The sequence below is a fragment of the Haliaeetus albicilla genome, chromosome 12 (genome assembly GCF_947461875.1).
Source record: "Haliaeetus albicilla chromosome 12, bHalAlb1.1, whole genome shotgun sequence".
In the NCBI taxonomy this organism is placed as follows: domain Eukaryota; kingdom Metazoa; phylum Chordata; class Aves; order Accipitriformes; family Accipitridae; genus Haliaeetus; species Haliaeetus albicilla.
Window position 1 is genome coordinate 19482849 of NC_091494.1, and position 24107 is coordinate 19506955.

General features: G+C 43.1%; 1 protein-coding gene across 1 annotated transcript in view; it reads left to right on the forward strand.

Moving 5' to 3' along the window:
* Positions 1-23878, forward strand: part of MTHFS (methenyltetrahydrofolate synthetase) — a 79801-nt gene extending 55923 nt beyond the window's left edge. Inside the window, exon 3 of the mRNA XM_069798432.1 lies at positions 23718-23878. Coding sequence (XP_069654533.1) covers positions 23718-23863 — 146 coding nt within the window. The 3' untranslated portion in view covers positions 23864-23878. The remainder of the gene's footprint in view (positions 1-23717) is intronic.
* Positions 23879-24107: the final 229 nt, after the last annotated feature.

The window sequence follows — 24107 nt, forward strand, 5'->3', positions numbered from 1 at the left end:
TTTTTATCATCTGGCCCTGGCCTTTTTTCCCCTCAATGCTGTAAAACATCATTCTCCAAGTGCATCCAAGTCATCTGAAGCCTCAGAGTGGCTGCATGTGAAGGTCTGAAAGCCTGCATGAGATAAGCCCTTCAGGGAAGCAAGAAATGTCCATTCCATGGGCTTGTTTGGAAATTGGGGTCTCCCCCCACTGTGACATGGGCAGTGCTGTGGAGCCGTGGATACGTGCTACATGGGCAGCAAAAGAAAAAGAGAATGGTCTGGGAGGACAAGGGTGGCAATATGGTCACTGTCCCTTCATCCATCCCTACAGACGCCCTTGTAGGTTGTGGTACATCTGCTGTGCACCCAGAGGGACATAGTCCTGGGAGGTCTAGGAGTGATGGCATTACAAGGAGGATCACGCTAGTCTGGCAGTGCTTTTGCAACCAGGAGGCAACCAGGTTTCAGCCACAGCCAGCTTTTGCATCCCAGAATTTGGGGTTGCCCAGCTGGAGGTGTCAAGGCTGGCTCCCAGCACAGACCTGTGGCCACCACAGCCCGGTGACCCCAGGGCCAGCAGCAGCATGAAGCCCTGAGCAACATGGGCCAAGCACAGCCAGGTCTGGCCAAAGTCCGTGGGATCTCTGGAGACGCAACGGCTGCATAGATCAGCTCCAGGGGCTCTCTAACGTGAATAACAAAGGCAATTTATCTTAAATTTATCCACTTAACATTTGTGCTTTCCCCACCTGATGATGGGAACGGGCAGCAGTGCAAGAGCCTGTAGTTTTCAACTTGAAATGTTTGCAAAATGTTCTCTGACCTGGGCAGAGCAGCTGAGATCTGAGCACAAAGCGCCGTTCATGTTTCTGCTTTTACGACCCAGATTTGCCCACTCTAAAGGCTGGACCTTGCAGCGGGTTAGGGTTGGTGTGCGCCTTTGCCTTTCCTCATCAGTGCTCAATAGCCTGTGAAGAGGAAAGGCTTTGTTTTAGCGGGAGCAGGTGTTTGATTACCTCGCCTCTCTCTTTTCATATTAAACATATCCCCGGTTCACCTCTCTAGGAGGGATAAACTTGTGTTTGCAAAAGCGGCGAGGGAAATCACTTGAAAGGCGACATCGGAGGTAGGCTGTCTGCGCTGATAGTTTGATGAAACAAAAGAGCAAACGAATGAAAGAAAAGCATTTAAAGTATTTTCTGCCTGCGGAGCGCAGCTCAGAGTGATGCTGCAGGCCAGCCTGTCTCTGCAGTAGGGCTGTCAGCCTCGCAGCGAGCCACTTCCCCAGGGGGCTGCCCGAGGCTGGATCCTTGGAGATTTACCCAGAAAAGGGGAGAAATTTAGCCCTCTTCCCCATCCCCAGGGCTGTCTCCCTGCTCAGAGGCTGCACTGCTGGTGGGTGCTCTCCTACCCTGGACAAAGGAGCTATGGCATCCCCTTGCAGGACAGCATCCAAAGACAGCAAAGGCATCCCTGAAGGGAACATAAGATCCATTACTGCCCGCGCCAGGCTGCAGTCAGGCAGCAGTGTGGTGCCCAGGCACAGCAGCTGAGGATTTGGCACCTGAGCTGCCCTTGGCCTGAGCGCTGGGCTCAAGGTACCAATGCCAAAAGGGATGGGGGGCTGGAAATGGAGAATCATTCAGGGCATGGACACATGGACCAACATTTTTGGATGTAGAGGAAGAACTGGCGGGAACCCTGTCTGGTTTCAGTGCATCCCATGTGAACATCCATCCCCTTGACTTCGGCCCAATTAAGTGAACAAGCAGAGAACTGTTACCCAGGTTACATCTTTGTTTCAAACAGAAATATAAGGTGGCCATGCCTCAGTGAATAAAAGCTCATTGCTCCGCTCTAACCATCTGTCAGGCTCCCTGCCATGGTGTCTGTAGGTTTGCTCAGGCGTTGATAGGGAATTACCCACCTTATATCACAGCAGATTGTCTTTTGCCTTCTCACTACTCCGTTCCCCTTGTGAATATTTTGGATCTTTGCCTTCAGTGGCTCAAATGCAGGTGTTGGATTATTGCCATCGAGAACCAGGGACAGAGAATAAAGAAATTCTTGGGTGTCTTTGGATGAAGATGATGTTGGAAGGAATTTGAGTCGGCTTTCTGAGTGTTTGCAGATACCAGCACAGCAGTGGGATCAAAAGACCCATTGTTCCCCTTGGCACGATGCTGCAGGATGTTATCTAGAGACTGGGCCAGAGTACAGACTCATGGCCAAACTGGAAACGTTTGCCCATTGGAAACATCTGCTGTTCTCCTCTGCTTCTCATATGATTTGCCAAAATATATTTCTTGTACATTCCCAGCTCAGAACAGCTTGTTATGAAGTTTAATTCGTGATGTGTAATCTTGTGACACATTGCTGCCTGATGATGTAGGACATGGAGATGATGAAGGACGATGACTGGAGTGTAAACGCACCAGAAAGAGGAGTGCAGTGCCCAGCTTGGAAGTTGTACAAAGTATTTTCATATGTGTTAGCTACCTTTGCTGTTATTAGTCCTAAGAGCCAGAGAGAGAGAGAAAGTTACCACAGCCAAAGATAAAAGACCTTTCAACAAATGTGCCTCAGAATTGAATGTCCTGCTGAAATTTCCAAGGTTCCTCTGACCTCCTGATGTGATAAAGATGAGTGTCCTCCACTGATATCTAAGCTCCTCACTCCACGTGTGGATATCTAAATACCCTCAGCCACTCTGTGTGCTTAGGTGCCCTGTAAACCACACTGCTCCCCTAAGAAGTCCCCCTCCATGGTGTGGCATACCTCCTGTGCCCTAGCTAAATGCCACAGCTCCATCCAGACCTTCAGTTTAAGCAAATCCTGAAGTGCTTTGCTGAATTAGAGCAGGCATTCAGTGCCAGGAATGGTGGGGATGCTCTCACCTCACCCCAGCTCTTTGGAGTTTCTCCAGGTTGGCCATCTCCAGTGTCAGAGAGTGATATGACCCATCCTGAGCCTGGGATCTGAAATAGATGGGTTCAATCTATTTTGCTCTGATAATGCCACGGTCTCTCCTCTAACAGGAGAGGGAACACAGGAGAACAATTTGGCAAGAGACACAGTGTTTGGACAGAGAAAGTCCCCCCCAATCAAATGAATCTGGGACTAGGTGCTGATGTTCAGCTCTTTCAGCCAAAGAGATGCAAATGCTCCAAAAACTTGTTTCTTACTGATTTTTTGATTGGTTGAATTTAAAGGTCAAATACTAGACTTTAACATTACAGTCATGCTTTATACGAAAGATGAGTATATAAATACTTTATAAAGGGCTAATGAACAATTAATAGTTATTTTAAGAAATGGATAATCAAATGTTATGGATTGTTATACAGTCCTACAGGTCAATATGTTGCTTATGACCATAGCTGATTGCTACCCATAACACCTTGAGTGATGTGATTACGACCAGCTTTAACACAAGATGTTTGTGTCTGTGCAACATCTATTAACCCTCTCTCCACTATTCTAGAAATAGAAACCTCCTATAAAGCATGCTCAGGATTAATGAGTTATGATACGAACATAAGGCTGTGGGTTGTTGAGTAGCTCATTTGTAGCTCAAGAAGTTGATTATAGATGAGCTGAAAGAAGCAGAGAGAGATGAATTCAGACTGCAAACAATGAACAACATCTGCTGACTGAACAGGGAAAGCTCTGAGTGCCAGAATTGTACATCCAGAAATCAATGAGCAATGGGGCTTTTTAATGTGTGCTGGGGGGCTTTTGGGAGGATCCTAGAAATTCCTTCAAGGTTTAGTCGCATGCTTAGCTGTCTATCCTACTGTTTTAAAATTACAGCTTACAGAGCAGGTCATCTAACTACCCCATATGGGGCTGTGCAAGAGAAATTGCTTCTTCATTATGTCAGCCTTGCTATTATACAATTAATTCTGCTTTTAGGTAGTAAAGAAGCTCACTGGAAGTTGCCAGTTCTGATTACAGTGTGAAACATCTAACCTTGGTTTACAGTGACTACAGTTGTGTTCCTCGCAGCCTGGGATTTACTTGGTCTGAGACAGTGTTGGGTAAAGGGAGAAAAACAATCATGCTGAAACCTCCTGGAAGGCACAGACCACTTGCACGAGACAGGAACACGGCCGATGGAAGAGCGGTGAGGGCTCGCTCAACAACCGGCCTCCCGAAATGCAGCCGCTAGCACTGAATGCTGCAAAGAGTGTTAACACAGATGCTGCTTATTTGTCCTTGGAGCTGCGAGGATCGCTTGAGTGACGGCTGAAGCATTTCACACATCAGTAAGCGCGTTTTCCCCAGGTATTTCTGATCGCCGTACATTTTGTTTGCTGACAGGTTTGTGGCAATATGCTCACTCCAGCTAAAAATTACACACTGGCTAACAGAAGAACAGACCTAATTTTCCTTGCTTTTACACTGGTTTTGCAATCAGCGTAACTTCAATGACCCTCTACTTTTATACCAGAAATAGCACTGAGGAAATCGGATTTAATAGAGTAGAGAGCCGTTCAGTGTAGCTATTGTAGGAAGGAAAAGATAGGCAGAGACATTTTTCCACTCCTTCTGATCCTGGCATGGGCCAAAGGCCAAATCTGCCACTGGTACAAAGTAGAGCAACCTTCCGGCTGCTTTAAACAGCCTTGGTTTGTAAAACCTGCTAGAGACACTTATGGTACCCCTGGTTTCTGCATCACCATGTGCATCCTCCTCCAAAACACAAGTAGAGCTGCTGCCCCAGTGGCGTATGAGACGGTTGCCATGCATGCCAGCCCAGCTACAGACATCAACACGAGCCCTACTCTGTCCCAAAGAACATCAAAGGAAACATTCACTGTTTTGAGGTCTCTGAATCAACTTTTTCTGTCTTCTTTCATTTCTTCTCCTACCTGCTGAGTGTTAGCTGCTTGATCAGTCTGGTAGAACATGCAAATATTAATATTTTTCTCCAGAAGTGCTGACAGCCTTATGCATGTCTTGCCAATGGGTGCAGCGCGTGAGAGATGCCGCTGGAACCTGCGCTGAGAGACTGTCCCAGGGAGCCGGTGCAAACCCCTCATGTCTGTGACCTTCAGAGGCAGCAGGAGCAGCTTCCCCTCCTTTTGCATTTCTTCGCTGGAAGGGCAGCCCACAGGGAAAGGGCAAGGCAGGGGGGGAGCTGAAGGTGGGAATCGGCTATGTTCCTGAAGGCATTTCAAACCATCTTGAGCACACAGGAGAAAATGCTTTTCAGCAAATGAATACCCCTCAGGTATTCATTGTGGAGAAAAAAAACCATCCTTTCCTCAGTACTTGTGTTGTCCTCAACACCAGTGGCCAAGTCCTTATTGGTTGGGGTTATTTTCTTAATTTTTTAATAGTGATCTAATCCTTGCCTGTTTTGCTGTGGACATTGGGTTTTGTCCCCTTCTTTCACATGAGTGTAGGTAGGAATGGGCTAGGAAAGGAAAACTTTTCACTTGCGTGGGTGGTACAGTAGTATTCACATCTCTGCCATGTCAAGATGTCCATGGGAAGCTTCTGGCTTCCTTATCCTTGCAGCTGTGTCTCAAGTCAAGGGTGGGTGGCTGCTGTGGGTTCCCACGCTCACTCCATTCCCAGGACATCTTCCCAACTGGCTGAAGCTTATCTAATGGAGGAAAATGAAAAATAAACCCTGCTTGCTTGCCAGTGCCTCCTGGATGGGATATGCAGCCTAGAGAAAGCAAGGTGTCTGCCACACTTGGCCTGGACAATGAAAGGAATAAATCAATTCATGTCCAAAAGTCAGAACTTCCGAGTTGATGGATGGCACTTGCTGAATATTAAACTTCCTTTTTTGTGGGATGGATGTTCTCCAGCCAGACAAATTTTGTCCTTTCACACTTCAGGTGGGGGAGCTGCAGTGAGCTATGGCATTTGCTGAGCACTGGGAGAGATAGCACCTGCCTGAGGCAAGTCTCTGTAGCACTTCCAGAAGCAGCAATCTCTGTTTTAAAAGAAGCTTCAATACAACTTAAGGCTGAAATTAGTAACCCTGAAAGATCTGAAAACAGCTGCATTCAGCAGGGGTCTCACTATGGGGTTTTATTTAGCTATCCATTGAAACGCACAAAAAAGGGAATAAACTTAGTCTGTTGGATCGACCTGTCTAACAGTTCACGTGATGCCGGTTCTCGTATTGTGTTTCCCAGGAGATGGTGTTCCAGTCCTCCTCCTCTTTTCCCATGACAGGTGATAATATTAGCTTTTATCTGTTAATAAGATAGCATGGGAATCCTTGTACAATTTTTAAATAGAGAGAAACACGTGATTTGTTTCACCCCCTCAGCTTACACTGCTTCCTCTTGGTTGTGAAGGGGACAGGTTTTTCTCCAGGGCAGGATGAACTACGTGTCTGCCTGGTCCGAAGGGTGGCAGGACCACTCATGCAGCAATGGGGGGTCCCAAAGCCACCGCAGGATCAGATACTTGTTTCTAAAAACTGGCATGAATGAGAAGCAGAAAACACTAAGCCGCCATGACCAAGGCAAGAAAGAAAAGGTGAACGATGGAAAGGAGGATGGGCCTTTTCAGAGGTCATCTAGTCCAGCAGGCTGCCCCATGGCAGAAGCAACTCTACCAAAACTACTCCAACAAAAATTTCTCAAGCCCTTTCCTAAAAATCTCCCTTGGCATCAGTGCCAGCACTTAGTTACCCAAACGGCCAGAAGGCTTTTGCTGGTGTCTCACCTCAGAACTCACTGCATCATCTCACCTCCAGAGGCGGCAGGCATTAGCAGATGAGAGCTGAGGACTCAGCCTTTTGAGTATAAAATTGAACAAAATCTTAAATATCAGCATAATATACATTCCATGCAGCAGGCCTGAAAAGGCTCTGGGAAGGATGAGGCATTTATGGTTTTCACAGAAAGAACTTAAAGGAGATAAAGACGAGTATTAACTTCTAAAATAAGGGCTGTATGTCATATAATAACTTTCATTATCTGGCGCTGCTGGCCTGAGCTGTGTTAGTCAAGTGGATTTGTGGACTTCTAATCTGAATTGTTCTGCTTGTTATTACCCTGCCGTTACCAAACAACTCTTCTGTCAGCTGTGAAATGGGAAAGGGTCATTCCTGTTGTTATTTCCCTTCTGAGTCTCCGGGAGCTTTTGGGGTTCCAGGGAGGTCTGACGCAAAGACAGACGAAGTCCAAGGGAAGTTTTCCAGCAGAGAAAAACCCTCCAGAGAAGACACCACAGCTTCACTTCCTCAAAAGCAGCTGGTTTTGTGGCTGATGTTGACACAACTGGAGAACACCAGGACAGGGCTGGACTTTCAATACTCAGCAACCGTACTTTTCGACTTACTTCCACTTCTGTATATTTTCAGCATAGGAAAAGCTGCAGAAAGGAAAAAGTGTTGTCCACAACCTCAGTTTCTTTAGTTCACCTATTTGTGTCACTCTTAGAAGAGAGGGACTTTTTTGGCCTGCGGGGAGCGGTACAGACACTTTCACAAAACGGTGATAATTATACCCCAGAACTCTTGTTTAAGTTTTTTTACTTATTATGGGCAAACCCTGCCGCTTTGTTGTAGTCATGTCAGGCGGGGCATTGCGGGGTCCTCAGCTGGCTTCACTGGGAAAAAAGCAGATAATGACTTTCTACATTCATTACCTTCTTCCCAGGCAGTTCACAACACACCACTGACTGCATCTGTTGGTAGACTTTGGGGTTTGTAATGCAATGAATTCTACCGCGATGCATTTTTCCGGAGATTCATTTTTAGCACTTACTCAAATGAGAGATTCTTCTTCTACTAATACATTAGTAGCAGCACAAGAGAAAAGAAATAGAGCTTAGAGAGCTTGCTATCTACTGCCCTGTTTTTCCTTCTCTCCTGAAAAGATGTAATAATATACAACAGTGCAACAGCTAGCTTGCACATTTTAAAGTCTTTGCAATGTAACAGGTCTTCACTGACTTTTTGCAAAGTTGTTTCTAAGTGGCCTTGTTGTTATGCTGTCTGAGTACCAAAGGTTGTTTTACTACCATGTGGAATTTGGGAAGTCATGAGTATTTAATCTGTGTTTTGATACTATGCATTTGTTTTCACTGGTATCTGATTCTTTCTGTTAAATAGGTTTGGCCTGTTTAAATTTTGCAGCTTTCTCTAAACTAAATATAGAGTTTCATAACTTAACTAGGTGGTACTTGTAAGCATCTTATACAAAAAAAAAAAGTGCATTTCACTATGAATATAGTACAGCACTACAGAAGGCTTATACAAAAGACTGCAACAGAACAAAAATATGTTTTTTTCAAAAGAAATAATTTGGATTATTTCAATGTGCCCACAGCCTAGCTGGGTTAACTGAATTGCTTCATTTCTGCTTAGGATATCATCACTGGTGTTTTTTATGTGATCTCCTTGAAAGGTAACTGCATGTTCTCACAAGTGTTAGCTTTATACTGTTGAGCATTACAACAATCTAATCCTAATCTGCATTACCTCTGTTGCTTCAAGAAAAAGATTATTTGGAGCCAGTGTTGTTTTGATTCTCAGATCCTTACTGTCTGTTTAAAGAAGTCCTTTTGTTCTGTTGACTTATTCCTTCATTATAGTGCCTGAAATACTAATCAAAAATATCAATGTTCTTGTTGAGCCTGTGAGCTCAGGAATTTAGGGCTAGAAGGATCTTGCGGGTCACACAGGTGAGTTCCCTCTTACTGCAACGGTCTCATACAGCCCTTTCCATGAACTGTGTCAGGGCACTTTAATTTCATCAGCTGTAAGATGCAGATTATTACATAAAGATTGCTCAAGTACACACAATCTGCATCAGAGCCGCACAGTTAACCCCAGACATGCAGACATTAACCAGAAACCAAGTTTTCCTCCCATGCATTTGGATGTGGAGAGCTAGTTTAGGCACATAGCTGGTACAAGATGAAGACAGTTCTAAGCAGAAAATTTTCTAATTTATTATTATCTTGTTTAAAGGAAAATAGAAACCACTTCATTGTAAAAGTCTGCATGGTTTAGCTTTACCTCTGCTGCCTTCCTTCTTAGTCTTAGTGCAAAAGAGTATCTGAGAAGCGTATGCTTTTTTATTAGCAGAAGAGACGGGCTAAATTGGGATATGATTCATGCTTCCAATTTATGCCTTCTCTTCCTTTATTGTCAATGGCTAATGAGAGGTAATTGCAAAAGCTTGCAGAGGGAGGCACTTTTGGAAGGAGAGAGAAGAATTAGAGAAGGTGTGAGTAAGGTTGTTTTTACTATTCAGAGGCTTTCCATTCCGCTGTTGGTCTTCTCACAACTTTCCAAGGTTGCTTCTGTCAGGGCTGGATATAATTTCCAGAAGTTAGAAATTGCTGGAGTGGATCAGTAATTGTTAGCGTACTCTGGCCATTGCTCAGGACGAGTCAGGAAAGGCAGTCCAGCTATGTGATGAGCTGTCATTGAGTCCTCATACCGGCCTGATTTTCAGATGAGCTCTCTGCTTTGAGGTAGCAACACATTTTAGCGCTCCCTAAAGATTGTCCCAGTCAAATTACCTGGGCACAGTTCACCATAGGCACAAAACGGCATCTATAGATGAAAGCCCTGCACCTTTTGTTTCCACAGAAGAACTAGCAGGATTGGGTACCCAAAAAAAAGCTTGGAAGTTGACAGCCATTTCCCAGCATTAGGCTCCAGATTTCATTGTATTACACTTCTCCTGGTTTGATAATATTTATTATTAAAAGGCTTTTGTCGAGAACAGAGGCGGGGTTCAGTACACATCTATGAGGCAGACTGAGATCACTTGCCAAGAGTTATTCGAGGAGAGTGCTGACTGAGAGAATTCTTCATCCTTTATTACTCATTTTACCCAGAGACCTCCCTAAGCGGGAGCTGGCGTCCCCCCCGCGGGGGTAGCCCCGGTGCAGAACTTTTCCAGGTGACACAGCTTAAGTCTTCAGGCATCTCACGGGAACACTGGCCCATGAAATCTCAGTATTCATCAGCTCCCTATGCCAACATCACTCCTCTCTCCTTGGCTGAGAAAGGACACAATTAGAGCCGAGGACAGGCTCAGATTCCCTAAATCCCTCAGTCCAGTGCAATGTTGCATTCAGTTATATAAAAGAACTGAGTTAAAGGATACTGCCATGTGTCCTGGTTGTTTCTGGCAATTTAATGATGAAACATCTTCACTGCAGAAGAAAAAATTTACATGACCAGTCACAGTCAGCTTGTGGCTTCAGACAGTTCATACATCCATGCTGTGATCCCTCATCCTGTGAGAAGATGGAACTCCTCATTGTGTTACAGCTGCACAAAGGGCTGATGTCTCCTTTGACATGTGATAAGCCAATTTTCAGCCTGATAAACTAAGGACAGCTAAACTGAGAACTAAGTACTGTAAAGAACAACTACTGATCAGTGATAAAAATAACTCACTCTCCAGTCAAATTCCCTGATTAAAATGATCTTTCTTAGTATCAAAGGTAATATTTTAGCTTAGTATGTCACATGCATCTCACATGACTCTCCTTAAACACTCTTCTGGCACAATCCTTTGCCACAACGTTAGTGCACGAAGACCATGGCCAGTTGCCTTGATGGATTTGGTCTAATTATCTCCTTGTACTTCTTTGCCTCTCTGGCTCCATCTATTGTCTCTCATGTCAGACTTAAATTGCCAGCTCTGGGACCGGACTGTCCATTGGGTCTATGCCTGATGCATCACGGTGGGAACTTCAGGCACTGGAGAGATGTGAATAATAAATAAATGGAAGGTGAAATACAACTTTTGTCCAGTATAACCCAGCATAGCAAGATCAGGTTCCGAGGGAATGGCAGTGTATTTGTTTTCCAGACCGTTAGCTGATGCAAAGGAAAGTGAGAACATTTATTAGCCTCCCTAAGAATCACCTCTAACAAGAATGAATATTCACCACCATAAATAAGACTGTTTCAATTAAGTCTGCACATAAAAATGCTCCATATTGTCACAGAAGGCTGTGCTATTCAAAAATAAGTGCCTAGATGAAAGTATTGAAGGCTGTATTTGAGAACAAATTCAACTGCCTCACTTCTGGTGTTTCACAGTTAATCACTGAAAGTTATGATGTTTTCATCTTATCTGAACATCAGCCCACAAGTTGAGATGCAGAAGAAACCTTGGACTTGTTTTTTTCTACCTGTTAATGGTAATCTGGTACCATGATTGTTTTCTTGCTCAACCTTAGATAATATATTGTGTTGGCGATAGGCTTTATGTTTCCCAGAGTATCACTAACAGAGAGCAGTTGCAGTACAGAGCTGCTCATTACAGCCTCCAGGGAACATCACCCGTGATGTGGCACAGTGACCCAGCCATCCTGTCCTGCTACACAGACTTGTTTTAGCCTACTCCTCTTTTGCAAAAACACACCCATTTTCAATACTACCTTCAAAAATCTTTATGAATCAACACTTTGCAGGATCAGGTCTCTTGCAACAACCCATCTAGACAAATTCACACAAGAAAATGTATTTTAGGCTGTTGGAAGACCAGTACACTGGATCTCCAGCTCAGAAAGTCACTGGTCTTCTGACTACCAAGAGCTGGGAGAATATGTTGGGAAAGTACCGGTATTTGCTGCGATGTCCTTGCCCTGTGCCTTGGGAGCCTGTTCTTGGTTGTTCCCAGAGACAGGCAGCTAATGGGAACCATTGTCTGAAGCAGTACAGCTGTTGTCGTGTTTGTCTATAAATGGCATCATTTACTGAAAATGAAAAGGAAAATAAAGAGAAAACAATGGCTCTAAAGTCAAACATTTGCCACAGGAAAACTAAGGATAGACAACAATTTCATAAATGGGAATAAGCTGGTGAACAATCTCTCCCAGCCAACCTTTCCTTTCCTATTCATTGAGAGAGCTGTGATGTGCAACCACTGTTCTTTAACGGATGTTCACCCCTTGAAGGACAGGTGCATAGATCCTCCTCTCTTCTTCATATATGTGAATTTATCCGTCGTAATAATACTCATCCTATTAAGAAGAACTCTGAAAAACATGATGCCAGCAATTATAGGGAATCAATGACAATATTTGCTGAAGTCAATAACCTAAATTACCAACAAAAGGTAGCCAGTATAAGCAGTTCATCTATACTTCTCTGGGACAAAAATTAGAGCCTGCATCTAAATATGGTATCAGTGGCAACAGTAAATGATTCCAAAAAGGATTTAGCCTGTTACAAGACTGCCATAACACAGGAAAGTGGTAATCTACTCTGAAATTACACATTAAATTCAGTTCATTCAATTCAAATAACTTCAGGAAAAGCTATATCAAAACTAGAAACCATGACAGCTTTGTCACCCCAAGTAACAAATACAATGAGGCTTTGAGATGAACACCTACTATTAAATCAAAGACAGTAATCTATGGGCAGTCACGGTTCAGACATCCTGATTAGCCTTAATTAAAATTCTGATGATCAGGTGGCTATTTAAGGGACAAAACTTTTAAAGAATTTAGGCAAGTGCGAAAGGCTGGAGATAGGGTAATAATTAGGAATAATATCTCTTGTTAAATTTAATTCCTTTAGCCTTGAAATTACCATGACAGATTTCAAATTTAGTGGCGGTTTTCCAGTCACTAAAAAGAGCTTAATTATATAGTTTAAGACTTTGGGAGAACTGATTCAGATAAAGCTACATGGGGCCCATATCAACTGTGTGGTATGCTTGAATGGACGCAGATAAAGAAGGAATAGATAGTAACTTGTTCAAGAAGCTTGAGACATCACATACCTGAACATTTTTTTGAGACACCAAAAAAGTTTGGATAACTTTTTAAATTTCTCTTGTAATTAATAACAATCACTCTCATTCAATTTGCCTTTCTACTTCTTGATTTCAGCTGGGACTAAAAGCAAGACAGAGATAAAGCAGCCAAAACTCAGAATAGTGCTGATACTAACAGAACTTCTTAATCATTGGAATTGGCCTATCTCTAGAGCCCAGGCAAGACATCTAGCAAGACGAGCAAAGTTCAAATCTACAAACTATTCCTCTGAGTTACAGGACACCTTGTAAAAATCATCACTGTATTCTATTAACTGCTGTTAGCTTAGGAGAAAATATAAGATGCTTAAGAAAATGTCAGATCCAGAAGTTCTGTCAAATGAAAGAAATATTTATTCTAATACGCAGTTCATGGCAAAGCTCTCTTGGGTTTTCAGGGCCAGGGAACATCCTGAACGATGGATGGATCAGCAAGATGATTAATAGCCTGAAATACAGATGCAGAACAGTCTCTTCTCATAGAATCAAACTCAAGAAGATAGATGTTAATATTATTTTAAAGCCGCCTTCATTGGATTCTGCCATATCTATGTAATACACTTATATGATCTCATTGTCAGGTTAACTGAACACTTTACAGTTTTAAAGACACTTATTCTCCCAAGAGCCCCATGAAGTAGGAAAATACAGTTGTCCCATTATATAGATTTGGAGCCGTGGCACAGAGGTGCAACGTCACACATGGTGAAGCAGGGAATTGAACGCAGCTTTCCTAAATCCCAGGTTGTCACCCTAACTACTGTTCCTACATACTCTTTACATCAAAATGAAAGGTTAAGCCAGAGTCCCACACTGTGTTTCCTTCTGTCTACATTAATCTCCAAGCACCTTAGCAAGCCTGCAAGAGTGCTACATCAAGAGGATAGAGTGGATCAGTGGAAGAAGTGCCCCATTTATTACAGTTTCTCGTTCATGACTGAACTGATCATATGCCTTAGGATCCACTGACAAAGAGTAAACAGTTCCCAGAGGTAATCTTTCAACTGATAAGAATGGGATACAATACCTTACAAGAGTACAAATGAGCTCCCAGAAATGATAAAAACAGGTACAGCCTGGACTCGATGAGCAGAAAAGGTTCATATTTCAGAAGTTAAATTCAAAAAAGGTTCAAATTTAAAAAAAAAAACCACAAACCAACAAACAACCTGTCCTGGTTTCAGCTGGGATAGAGTTAATTGTCTTCCTAGTAGCTGGTACAGTGCTATGTTTTTGAGTTGGGTATGAGAAGAATGTTGATAACACTGATGCTTTCAGTTGTTGCTAAGTAATGTTTAGACTAAAGTCAAGGATTTTTCAGCTTCTGGTGCCCAGCCAGCGAGAAAGCTGGAGGGGCACAAGGAGTTGGGAGGGGACACAGTCAGGGCAGCTGACCCAAAGTGGCCAAAGGGGTATTCCATGCCATGTGACATCACATCTAGTATATAAACTGGGGGGAGTGGGGCTGGGGGGAATTGCCACTCGTGAACTAACTGGGCATCAGTCAGTGGGTGGTGAGAAATTGCATTGTGCATCACTTCTATATTCCAATCCTTTTATTATTACTATTGTCATTTTATTAGTGTTACTATTACCATTATTAGTTTCTTCTTTTCTGTTCTATTAAATTGTTCTTATCTCAACCGACGAGTTTTACTTTTTTTCCGATTCCCTCCCCCATCCCACCGGGTGAGGGGCAAGTGAGTGAGTGGCTGCGTGGTGCTTAGTTGCTGGCTGGGGTTGAACCATTACACAACCCAAGACTGGTCGTGTGCAATCATCTTAGAACAGCAAGAAACCCCAAAGTGCTTGTTCTGATGCTGCTGAGCACAGAGGAGCCCTGGGAACCCCACAGCTGCCGATCACTGCAAGGAGGACACCAACTCCCTCAACTCGGTGCATATGTTCCAGAGAAGTTAATTATGCAAGATGATTCATTCTGACTGCCGCCATCCCCTCAAGCTTTGAGCCTTGTGTGTGTCCATGCCTGTGGGTATTGAAAAGGGCAAACAGTTACCCTTAAATGACCTCTGGACCCAATGTCTAATAGATGCCATTTCTGAGCATCTTTGTGCACCTTAAGAAAATAGGACTGGGAATATCTCAGAGGCTCTCATCCATCTCCAACTTGGGACCAACTTTACTTACAGCATTCCTGAAGGACCTTTGTCCTGCACTGTGTGGCTGCACATTCTTACCTGATTTTCTTTCTTGTCTTTTCAACAGCATCCAAACCAGGGCCTGCGTGCTGCGCTTCTTCAGCATTGAATTGGTGTTCGCAGTCACGGTGCAGTTGTTTTATGAAAGTTTCTATGCATTTTCTCTTCACCTTAGATTACGGCAAGACTCTCAGCTGTAGACTATTCTTAGCTCTGAGCTGTTTTAAACTTGCTCTAAAAATTAACACCTAATTGGGGTTTAAACCTAATTTTTCCTAATACAGATGTGAATCCACCATCTGGAGCTGGGCATAACCACATACCCAACCATTTTTAGGGATTAGATCAAATGTGGAAGTATTGCCAACATGCTGCTACACAAACACCTTTGTCTTTCCTCCTGGATGATACAAACATTTCACAAACACGTATTGCAACATATCCTCTCTTCATGCTAGTTCTGCCAGGACAGATTCATTTCATCATGCATGGAAATTGAAGAATTATTCCAGTTACATGGTCCTAATTGCAACCCCCTTTCTCTCCTAGGCTTTCTCTCTTCTGTGACCTTTCATAAGTCACATTTGAATTTGAGGTTATAAGTCCTTGGGGAAAATTAAGATGGCCCAACCATCTTATTTTCCAAGGCTGAATCTCCATGTCTTCATTAATCTCACAGCAACTTCTACGAAGTGAAGCTGGAGAGGAAATGATGGGATGTTTTTGTGATACAGTGACTGAAGGAAGACACAGTAAAAGTGATGGGTTTCCACGTCTCCTTTGACTGCAGTCACAACAGCGTTGCCAGATTTAAAGCCTTTAAAATGTGGAATAGACTGCTGATGAACGTGACACCATGAGAGCCAGGAAGGAGGGGAGAGACCCCAGGCAGGAGGGCACACAAGCCGAGGAGGGGCAGAGGTGATGATGGGGAGTCCTACATGCCCTACAGTCTAATGAGGCTTTTAGAGAATAACATTGCCTATTGCCAGCCATATGTAGCAGACTGGGACTACTTCTGCACATTGCTTCCGCTGAAACCTTTGTCCAAGTAATACCATTTTAATAAGGGGTGCAGGATTTGTGAATGTACTACAGGAAATCCCATGTTATACGGGACAGCTGGTGTCGCAGCGTGTGAGAGACTGGAGCCAACATGCTGTTTTCCCACCTGGAATTGTGTCCCATCTCCTTTTATAAGACACCTGTGGCAAACTCACCCATGACAGGAGTCTTTTCTGCTCCCTGAAAGATGAAGGTCCCAGTCTGTGGTTTTATTTCTTTTTAATAAAATTGCTGAACCTTGTGCTCCTCTGCTTTTATTCCAGAGCTTAGCTTCCCTGTACCCCATATTTCCTCTCATGGTTAAACTAAAAACTCTTAATTTTTATGCTTCAGTGCCTCCACTTTGTTAAGAAACCACAGTACCCAGCTTCTCGTGTGTTGTTCTAGTAAAAAAGTTTTCAGTCAGAAATCAGTGTATGATACAGGATGCTAGGAGAGCAAGATCCCAGCCTTTCCATTACTACAGGGGTAAAGAGACCTTTCCCCAGTTCTCTGTGCCAGGGGCAACATTAATCATTAGGAAATAAAAGTAAAGGCTGAACTAAGTTTTAATGAATATGCACGGTCTGGATCTCTGCAAAACTGAAATAATATACTCTGGGCTTGTGATTAATTATGGGCATACCGAGAGACTTCTTACAAGCTAATATAAAGGGAAACCAAAGCTAAAGCAGTTTAATTCAGAAAAAAAGAGTTATAAGGATATTATGTAGCTCCATTAAATATAGACATTGATTCTTTTACTCTGCCAGTGTTCACCACAACACAGAAATCTGAGCCTTTTTCCAGGATGGATGTACACGCACATGTGACAATAGTAAAGCAATTAATGACATATGCTCCTGAGAAACAGCTCTCTAGCTTTCTTGCATAAATATATACATCTGCAGAAGTTAGCTTATTGTAATGTTTACATAAAATTCACTTCAGTAGCCCTTGAATTTATTTTTCCATTTTGCTGTGAATAGAGACACAACGGTGCTCTGCCTTGCCACCAGGCCAGCCCCACACTAGGGACAAGCAGGGCTTGGAGTAGTTGCACAAATACTGGACAATTCCCTGAACATTAAAGATAAGTAGCAGTTCCTAATTGTTATCACTTGCTTTCATGCCTCTGACTCATTCCTGAATTTTTGTTTTAAACAATATAGTTCATCTCTAATGGAGTAGCAAAAGGGCTTACAGGAAAAAGAAAGAAGCACTTTTGGCCATTTTTGAAGTCTTTGTGGCTGGAACACGTTGACAAAAACGAAGGGCTAAATTGCCATTTGTAAACTGTTTGGTGGAGGAAGAAAAACATGAAACAGAAATATAGACTCTCTTTGATGAAACAGGTCCTTGCTTTCTGCTGTGCTAAAACCCAGCTATTCAAGACAGATGCTGGTGGAGTTATCCTGCAGCCTCTTTAGAGAAAAATACTTAGAAGTATAATAATAGCATGATTTTAATATTGACATATTTATACCAGAGAGCACAAGCATGAGAGTTTTTCAGCATGAGCTTGTAAGCAATTTAAAAAAAAAAAAAAAAAAAAAAGGGTTGAAACATTATGCCCCCTCACTGCTACGTATTCTGGATGTGCAGCAGTTTGTGGACAAGCAGCTTTAGAGTGCTGTTAAATGAATATTTCCAATCTATTTGCTTTCCCCCCTCGCTGGTACAGAAAGCTCTGTCAAAGTCATGAATCTAGCTACTCCAGCTTCAGAGAGAGCATGCTAAATTCTCCCTGACACATCGCCAAATAAAATCCAAACCTATGAGGACTGAAAACAAGAGCCTGATCCCACCAGAGAGAATAATTTGACTTTCTAGATGTCTAGAGCACTGAAGAGCCCTAATGGTTCGATCCCCCCCTTGCCCAGCACCCATCCCAGCCCTAGTACAGCACAATTGCTTTTGCAGGAGGAAAAGGAGGAGACCAGCAGAGCCCAGAGAGGTGAGAGGAGGAGTCGCCATCCCTACAGCAGGGTCTAAGCAAAGGCATCTCTGCCCAAAGCAGAGAGGTGCCAGTTTGGCCATAGCACCTGCTGCGTGGACCTGACAAGCCTGAAAGCACAGAAGCAAAGTGTTGAAAGGTATAAGAGCAGCATCACATAGCGTGACCCATCGCTAACCTCTTCTCTTCCTACCCCACATCACCCCCCACAAGCAAACAACCTACTTACCTCCCTTTCCTTTCCTTCTAAAACCTTGAGCTTGAGCAGGCTCAGCTTTGCCTTATTAGCTCTCAGCTGGTAGCATTTCCCTGAACTGCCTTTGAACCTTGACAAGGCATTAACCCCTGAAATCCTAGGCTTTGCCTGGCTCAGTAGGGTTGATGCAGGACACTGTGAGTGAGATGGGGAAGCCTGTCCAGCAGGTAGGGTGCTGCAAACACCTTGCACGCAGGGAAAGCATGGAGCATTCCTAGGGTGGGATGCTTTCCTCTGTCTTCTCCCTTTGTTTGCTCCACAAATGGTAGCAAAATTGCTGGCAGAGGAAGACTGATGCCCTATGGAGCGTGTTTGCACGGGCTGGAAGGGTGACAGCACTTGGCTGTCAGGATGCTGACCCAGTCCTCCAAGCTCGGCAGGACTCTGGCTGTCACCGTATTGCTCAGGGCAGAGAGCTGCATAAGTCTTTGTGCTGCTCAGAAAGGGGAAATTTAACTTCACCCTCTATATTATGGAGCTAGGCATTTAAATGTTTGGGAACTTACGGGGTCTCTCCTGATGGGATGCATTTTTTCCATTAAAAACGTAGAAATTAAAAAAAGTCCTGTAGAAATTGAGCATGTCAGCTGAAGTATGAAACTGTAATCTATGTTCTTATGTGAGCTCTAATTTTATGCCTGCTGGTACTCACTTATACAGAACTTCAGCAAACATTTATATCTCTCTTAATTATCCTTTTTCCCTATTAATTTCTCATATGTTCGAAAAATGATCCTTATGCCTGTTGGTTTAAGACTTCCTTGCAAAGTTGTTTTTCCCTGCTTTTCCATAAGCCAGATATTTTAATTTCTTGCACTATGCCTCATTTGCTAGTAACAATGATGTATTTTCCTTTTCCCCATGTATTTATTTTTACTGAGAGATGCAGCCGTTCATCACACTGAAATGAAGAATTATTACTTAGCTATTATTATTATTGCTAGTGATGGTATGTAAACAACTATAATGATGTGTGGGCTTGTGTAGGAGCAAAGACCACAATAAAGATGTTGCCTTAGGGGGAATGAATGAGGAAAACGTGCAAAGATTTAACCAGCGCACCCTCTCCTTGCTGGTTTTGTCACCTTTAACTGCTCGCTTCAGCTCCATGGCCTATTTCCTTTGGTCTTGTTTTCCCACTAGATTGGATTGGGAGCAACTGGTCAATGGGGAGCCCTCCCCAAAATACAACTCGACATAACTACCACAAGAAGGACACATGCCAAGGCACTTGCGAACATGAATGATGTGGGGAAAGGGTTTTTGCTAATACTGTTTTGAATATGGATGGGTGTGCGTGATGAGGAAGGGGTGTTTTAAGTGTGTGGTAAAGAGAAAAAGAGAAGCAGAAGATATATTACAGAGATGATGGCCCAAGCAAGGCTGCAGGACAACCTGGAATGAAGCTTTCAAAGGCCACTACTGGGTCAGTTTGCGTGCTCTGCATAGGAACAGACCCTTCTTACTTTGGTTTCCTTGTCTGGGAAATGAGTCTTTTTTATATACATTCCTAATACATAAACAGGGTTACTCCAAAGGTATGAGGCTCTGATGTTCATTTCTCTCCTAACTGGAAACAACCAACAATAAATAATGTATTTGCTCAGCTGCTCCATGGCAGTTACACTGCTACCAGGTGCCAATGACTTTGTTTAGAGTAAGTGGGTAGGTGACAGGGAGAAACAAGACCCGCGCTGATTTTTACGGTCTTTAGTTATGTTTGCAGGCAAAGAAAAATCAGCAGAAAGTAGGGAGGGAGCATGAAGAGAAGCCAGAACTGAATGGAAAAAACCCAGCTCTTTGGCAGACCCATAAAGAAAATTCAGACTAATAAAGAAAGTTCAGTCTCTTTATTCTGTGCTGCCAGCAATTTACTGCCCTAAAAATGAAGGCAGTTGGCTTTAGGAGGATCAGCCTTGAAGACAGTAAAATTTCAGTATCAAGTATTAGCCTGGCTTCCCTTCTCACGAGTAGGAGCGTGAGCAGAAGAAAGAGGCATCAGCCCCGTCATCCCTCGTCCCACAGCTTCTGGCTGCTGCGGGAGACCAGCCTGACCTGACAAAGCTCTCTAGGGAAGGGATGTTTGTAAATATGGGACAAACAGAGTATTTTGCAGCAATAGGTGTTCCCTGAAAATGGGCCACCTTGGTCATAGGTTTCCCAAGACCATTGCAAAGGGCTTCTCTTGATCTCAGCTCTTAACACCTGGCTCCAGGACAGACCCACCCCCATGGTTCTCCAGAGCCACTGTGAGCTTTGTGAGAGCTGGTTTCCCACCTGAAGATCCAGGCTTGCTGCTTTTGGAGGCTTGTTACATTTTTTCAGTATATTCCCTAATGCTAACCCATTCCTGGTTCTGTCGGAGTTTCCTTTCTAAGCTTCTCTTTCTAAAAGCTTGTGGGAGCATTTTAACGCCAATGATTTTCAACAATGAGCATTGTGAGCAAACCAATGAGAGGAAAATCCACTTAGGATCTCCAAAGAGCTTACCAAGCAATTTTTACGAAGAGCTGACAAAAGTGGAAAAATAACTTAAAACATATTTTATGAATTCAGAAGCCAGTTCCGAGATAAATGTTTTAGCCTTTCTTCTCCAAAAAGAGGGGTGAGAGTGAAAGAAAGACAGAGAAATGAAAAAATCATTTGTGTCGAGGTTATGGCAGATATCACCAACCAAACTCTTTCAGGATTTAACATATACCAGAACCTGAAAAGCTTACATATTTATTACAGCTATTTTGCGTTCCTTACTGGATTTTGAAAGAGCTTCCCTAGTTTAAAACCATTCAGATCTTCTGTCACTTTTGTTCCCACTTGCTTCAAACCAGCTAGAATAATGTGTGTAAAGTAACATATGCCCTATGCAATTCCTCTGTGCCACCAAGGCACAGACTAGGTCCAATGTTTTTAATAACGCTAATGGTGCTGCTCCTGGATGTCGGTTTCTGTCAGAGTCATCGCTTAACTAACGTGATCAGGGCAAAGGGACCAAATCACTCCAGAAACACAAACGAGCTATTCAGCTTCCAGTGACTTTCGGGGACTGGGAGCAAAAGCAATTGTCCCCACTGGTCCCATCCAGCTGAAGACCAGAGTAGTCCTTACGAATACCAGCATCGCTTTGCATTGGGTTTGGATCTCTGACCCACTGAGTGTAGGGTAACAAAGACATTCTTATTAAACTCCCCCCATGCCTTTTCCCAGCCTGAACAACAGCCCTTATGAACATTTAAATGGAAGATGGTACACTATGGGAGCACACTGCAGTTTTGGGTTGAGCTGGAAGTGAGATTATGGTAGAGTTTTCACATCTTCACATAGTTACCCAGACATAAATGTACACCCCATGTGGAAGAATAGTGACAAGTTCCTTGAAAAATTCACGAGGACCATAAACAAACATTTAAATTGTGCTGGACATGAAAGGAAGATGTTGCCAGCAAAGCTGGGTTGCATCCACTGATATGAAGTCGCTGGGGCTCGGGGGGGAAAGTGGCCGCTGCCTCTCACTGCAAACTCCAAGAGCAAACAGCAAAATGCAGAGGAACAGGGAGACAAAAATACTCAGATCTGTGGGCTTCAGATGATGGGAGTTGAGGGACACAGATTTGTTTTTCTCCGATAATCGTACCGCCAAAGATTGTCCTGGTTTGGGGATATTTCATGTAATATTCTCACCATTCTTCTGTTGTAGCTTTGCCGCTTTTGTACGGTTTTTTTGCCATTGGTTGATGGTTTTTAACTCTCCATCCGTTCCTCCTAAAAAGACCTTTCTCAGCTTGTTTGTTTGCTTGTTCCTTTCCACAAGATTCTTCAACAAAATCACAGTCTGTCAAAAGCAAGGCGCCTGCATTTCTGAGCCCTCGCTGCTTTCCCGGGTAATTTATGAAAATGGAAGAGCCTGTTTCAGGCGTAATCCAATTTGTTCTCTCTCAGCATCATAAGCACATTTGGAGCTAGATAAGACAATTATCACATGGATCTTTAATACCTGCAATTTATAGCTAAAAGGTTTATTCTGATAACTTTGTTTTCAAGTGCCATGTCCTAAAGCACAGTGACGGGGGCTCTGCAGCAGTGAGACAGCAAAACTGTTCCTGCAGCGGTTCCCCTGGCACATCCATGCAACATCAATGCGGGGCACGTTTTTGGGGAGCAGACATACTCAGAGCAGCAATATAAGAGCACAGATTGCATTGCTCCTCAGGGGGAAGGGGTACAGGGCAGGCAGAAGACAAGGCTGGACTCCTCGCTGCGTGGTGACATGTGGCTTCCCCATGAGATGGCATGGAGTTGCTCCAACGCTTCCACCACCTTCGACATGGAGGAGGATTTCAGAAAACACTCGGAGAGAGAAGGTTGCTACTGAAATGTGTTTTCATAATCACTTAATTTTCAGTTTCCAAATGTGACTTGTGTATGTAACCTTCAGCGCCTTGCAGAGCAGGAGTCCGCAGTCTAACAGTGACATTCAAGGCTGAGCACCAAAAAGTCAATATTTTCAAGAGAGCTCAGTGAAGTTGCTAGCAAGCCTGCAAACATTTGCTTTTTAACACTATGCATGAATACTGATATCACAATGTATAGTTGCTCATTAGAAAAAGAATCTGATTTCTAATTGAATTACTAGCTTTTTATGACTGTTTATGACTCAGGATGCAGAAATGAAATATTCTAATTATTTCATGATAAGAAATGAAGATAGGGACTTATGATTTCATCATGTGGAATGGTCTGTGACAGTGTCTATTTTCAAAAGATAAGGTCTGGTCTGATAAAGAATTAACTTGTTTCACTTACATGAGCAGAACCAACAGATACCGGAACAGGTAGCCAGGGGTATTTTGAGAGAGCTAACATCAGGCACTTTTTAGTTCAATTTAACGTGGAACCTTTGAGCATTATTAGTGTTTGTATTTGGTCAACAGTGAAAAATCAAGTGTGTTATGACCACACACTGTAGGTTTGCAAATTAAAAAGTGATATATTTTTGTAAGGCAAAAATTAATTCATTTTAAAATGTTTATAATTCTATAAGAGTAAGTCACCACAACAGTTTAAAAGCCACACTCCTCCTCATAGCTATGCATCTAGGGCACTACCCTACTTTCTTATCAATCCAAACATAAGAATATTTTATAACAGTTAAGACTCTTTGATGTTCATGTGCTTCTTTGGTGAATTTTACTAGGAAGATCTTATATCTAATGCTATTTTAGCTATCTCTTGATATATCCAAGCCATCAGAGTATCGCAGCTCAGAAGGTCTGTGGTGCATTTCTTTAGGGACTTCATTAGTGGAAGATATCCTGACTCAGTATATGGGCTACTTTTGATGCATCATGCATACATACGATTCAACTCTACATCACAGGGTTGGGGGGGGGGGGGATATTTTATGTAGCAATTTATAATAGTTACCCAAACAGTGTTCTAAAATTAAAAAGTATTATTTGCATATGTATAACATTAACTAAAGACTTTCAAACAATAAAAACCTCTCTATCAGCTCATGCCCACATGACTGATTAGCTTTTTCTCCATAGATAATTTGACCTGCAAATTACCCAGGATGTTTCAGAGCAAACAGCCTGATCTGTACCTGAATCCAGAGAACATGAGTCAGGGTGAGTGCGGGAAGCCAGGCTGCAGTAGTACACAAGGGGATGAGAGGACAGAGGGGATGCTTTGAAGGAAGGAGGAACCGGTCAGCTTTGGGATAACTGAGGAGTGGGCTGAGCTGCTCAGAGGATGGTGCTTCTCCCCTGTGAATTTGCCTTTTCAAAGGAACTGCAATGGCTCAGAGTCAAAGCAGGTAAAGTCCCTGTGTTAGCCTGCTGACCCCAGAGGAAATCGTTCACGTTTAGCCAGAAAGAAAAATCTCAATGAGTAAATGATGAAATAGGAATTTTACCTTTTCTGGAAGATAGTATTTG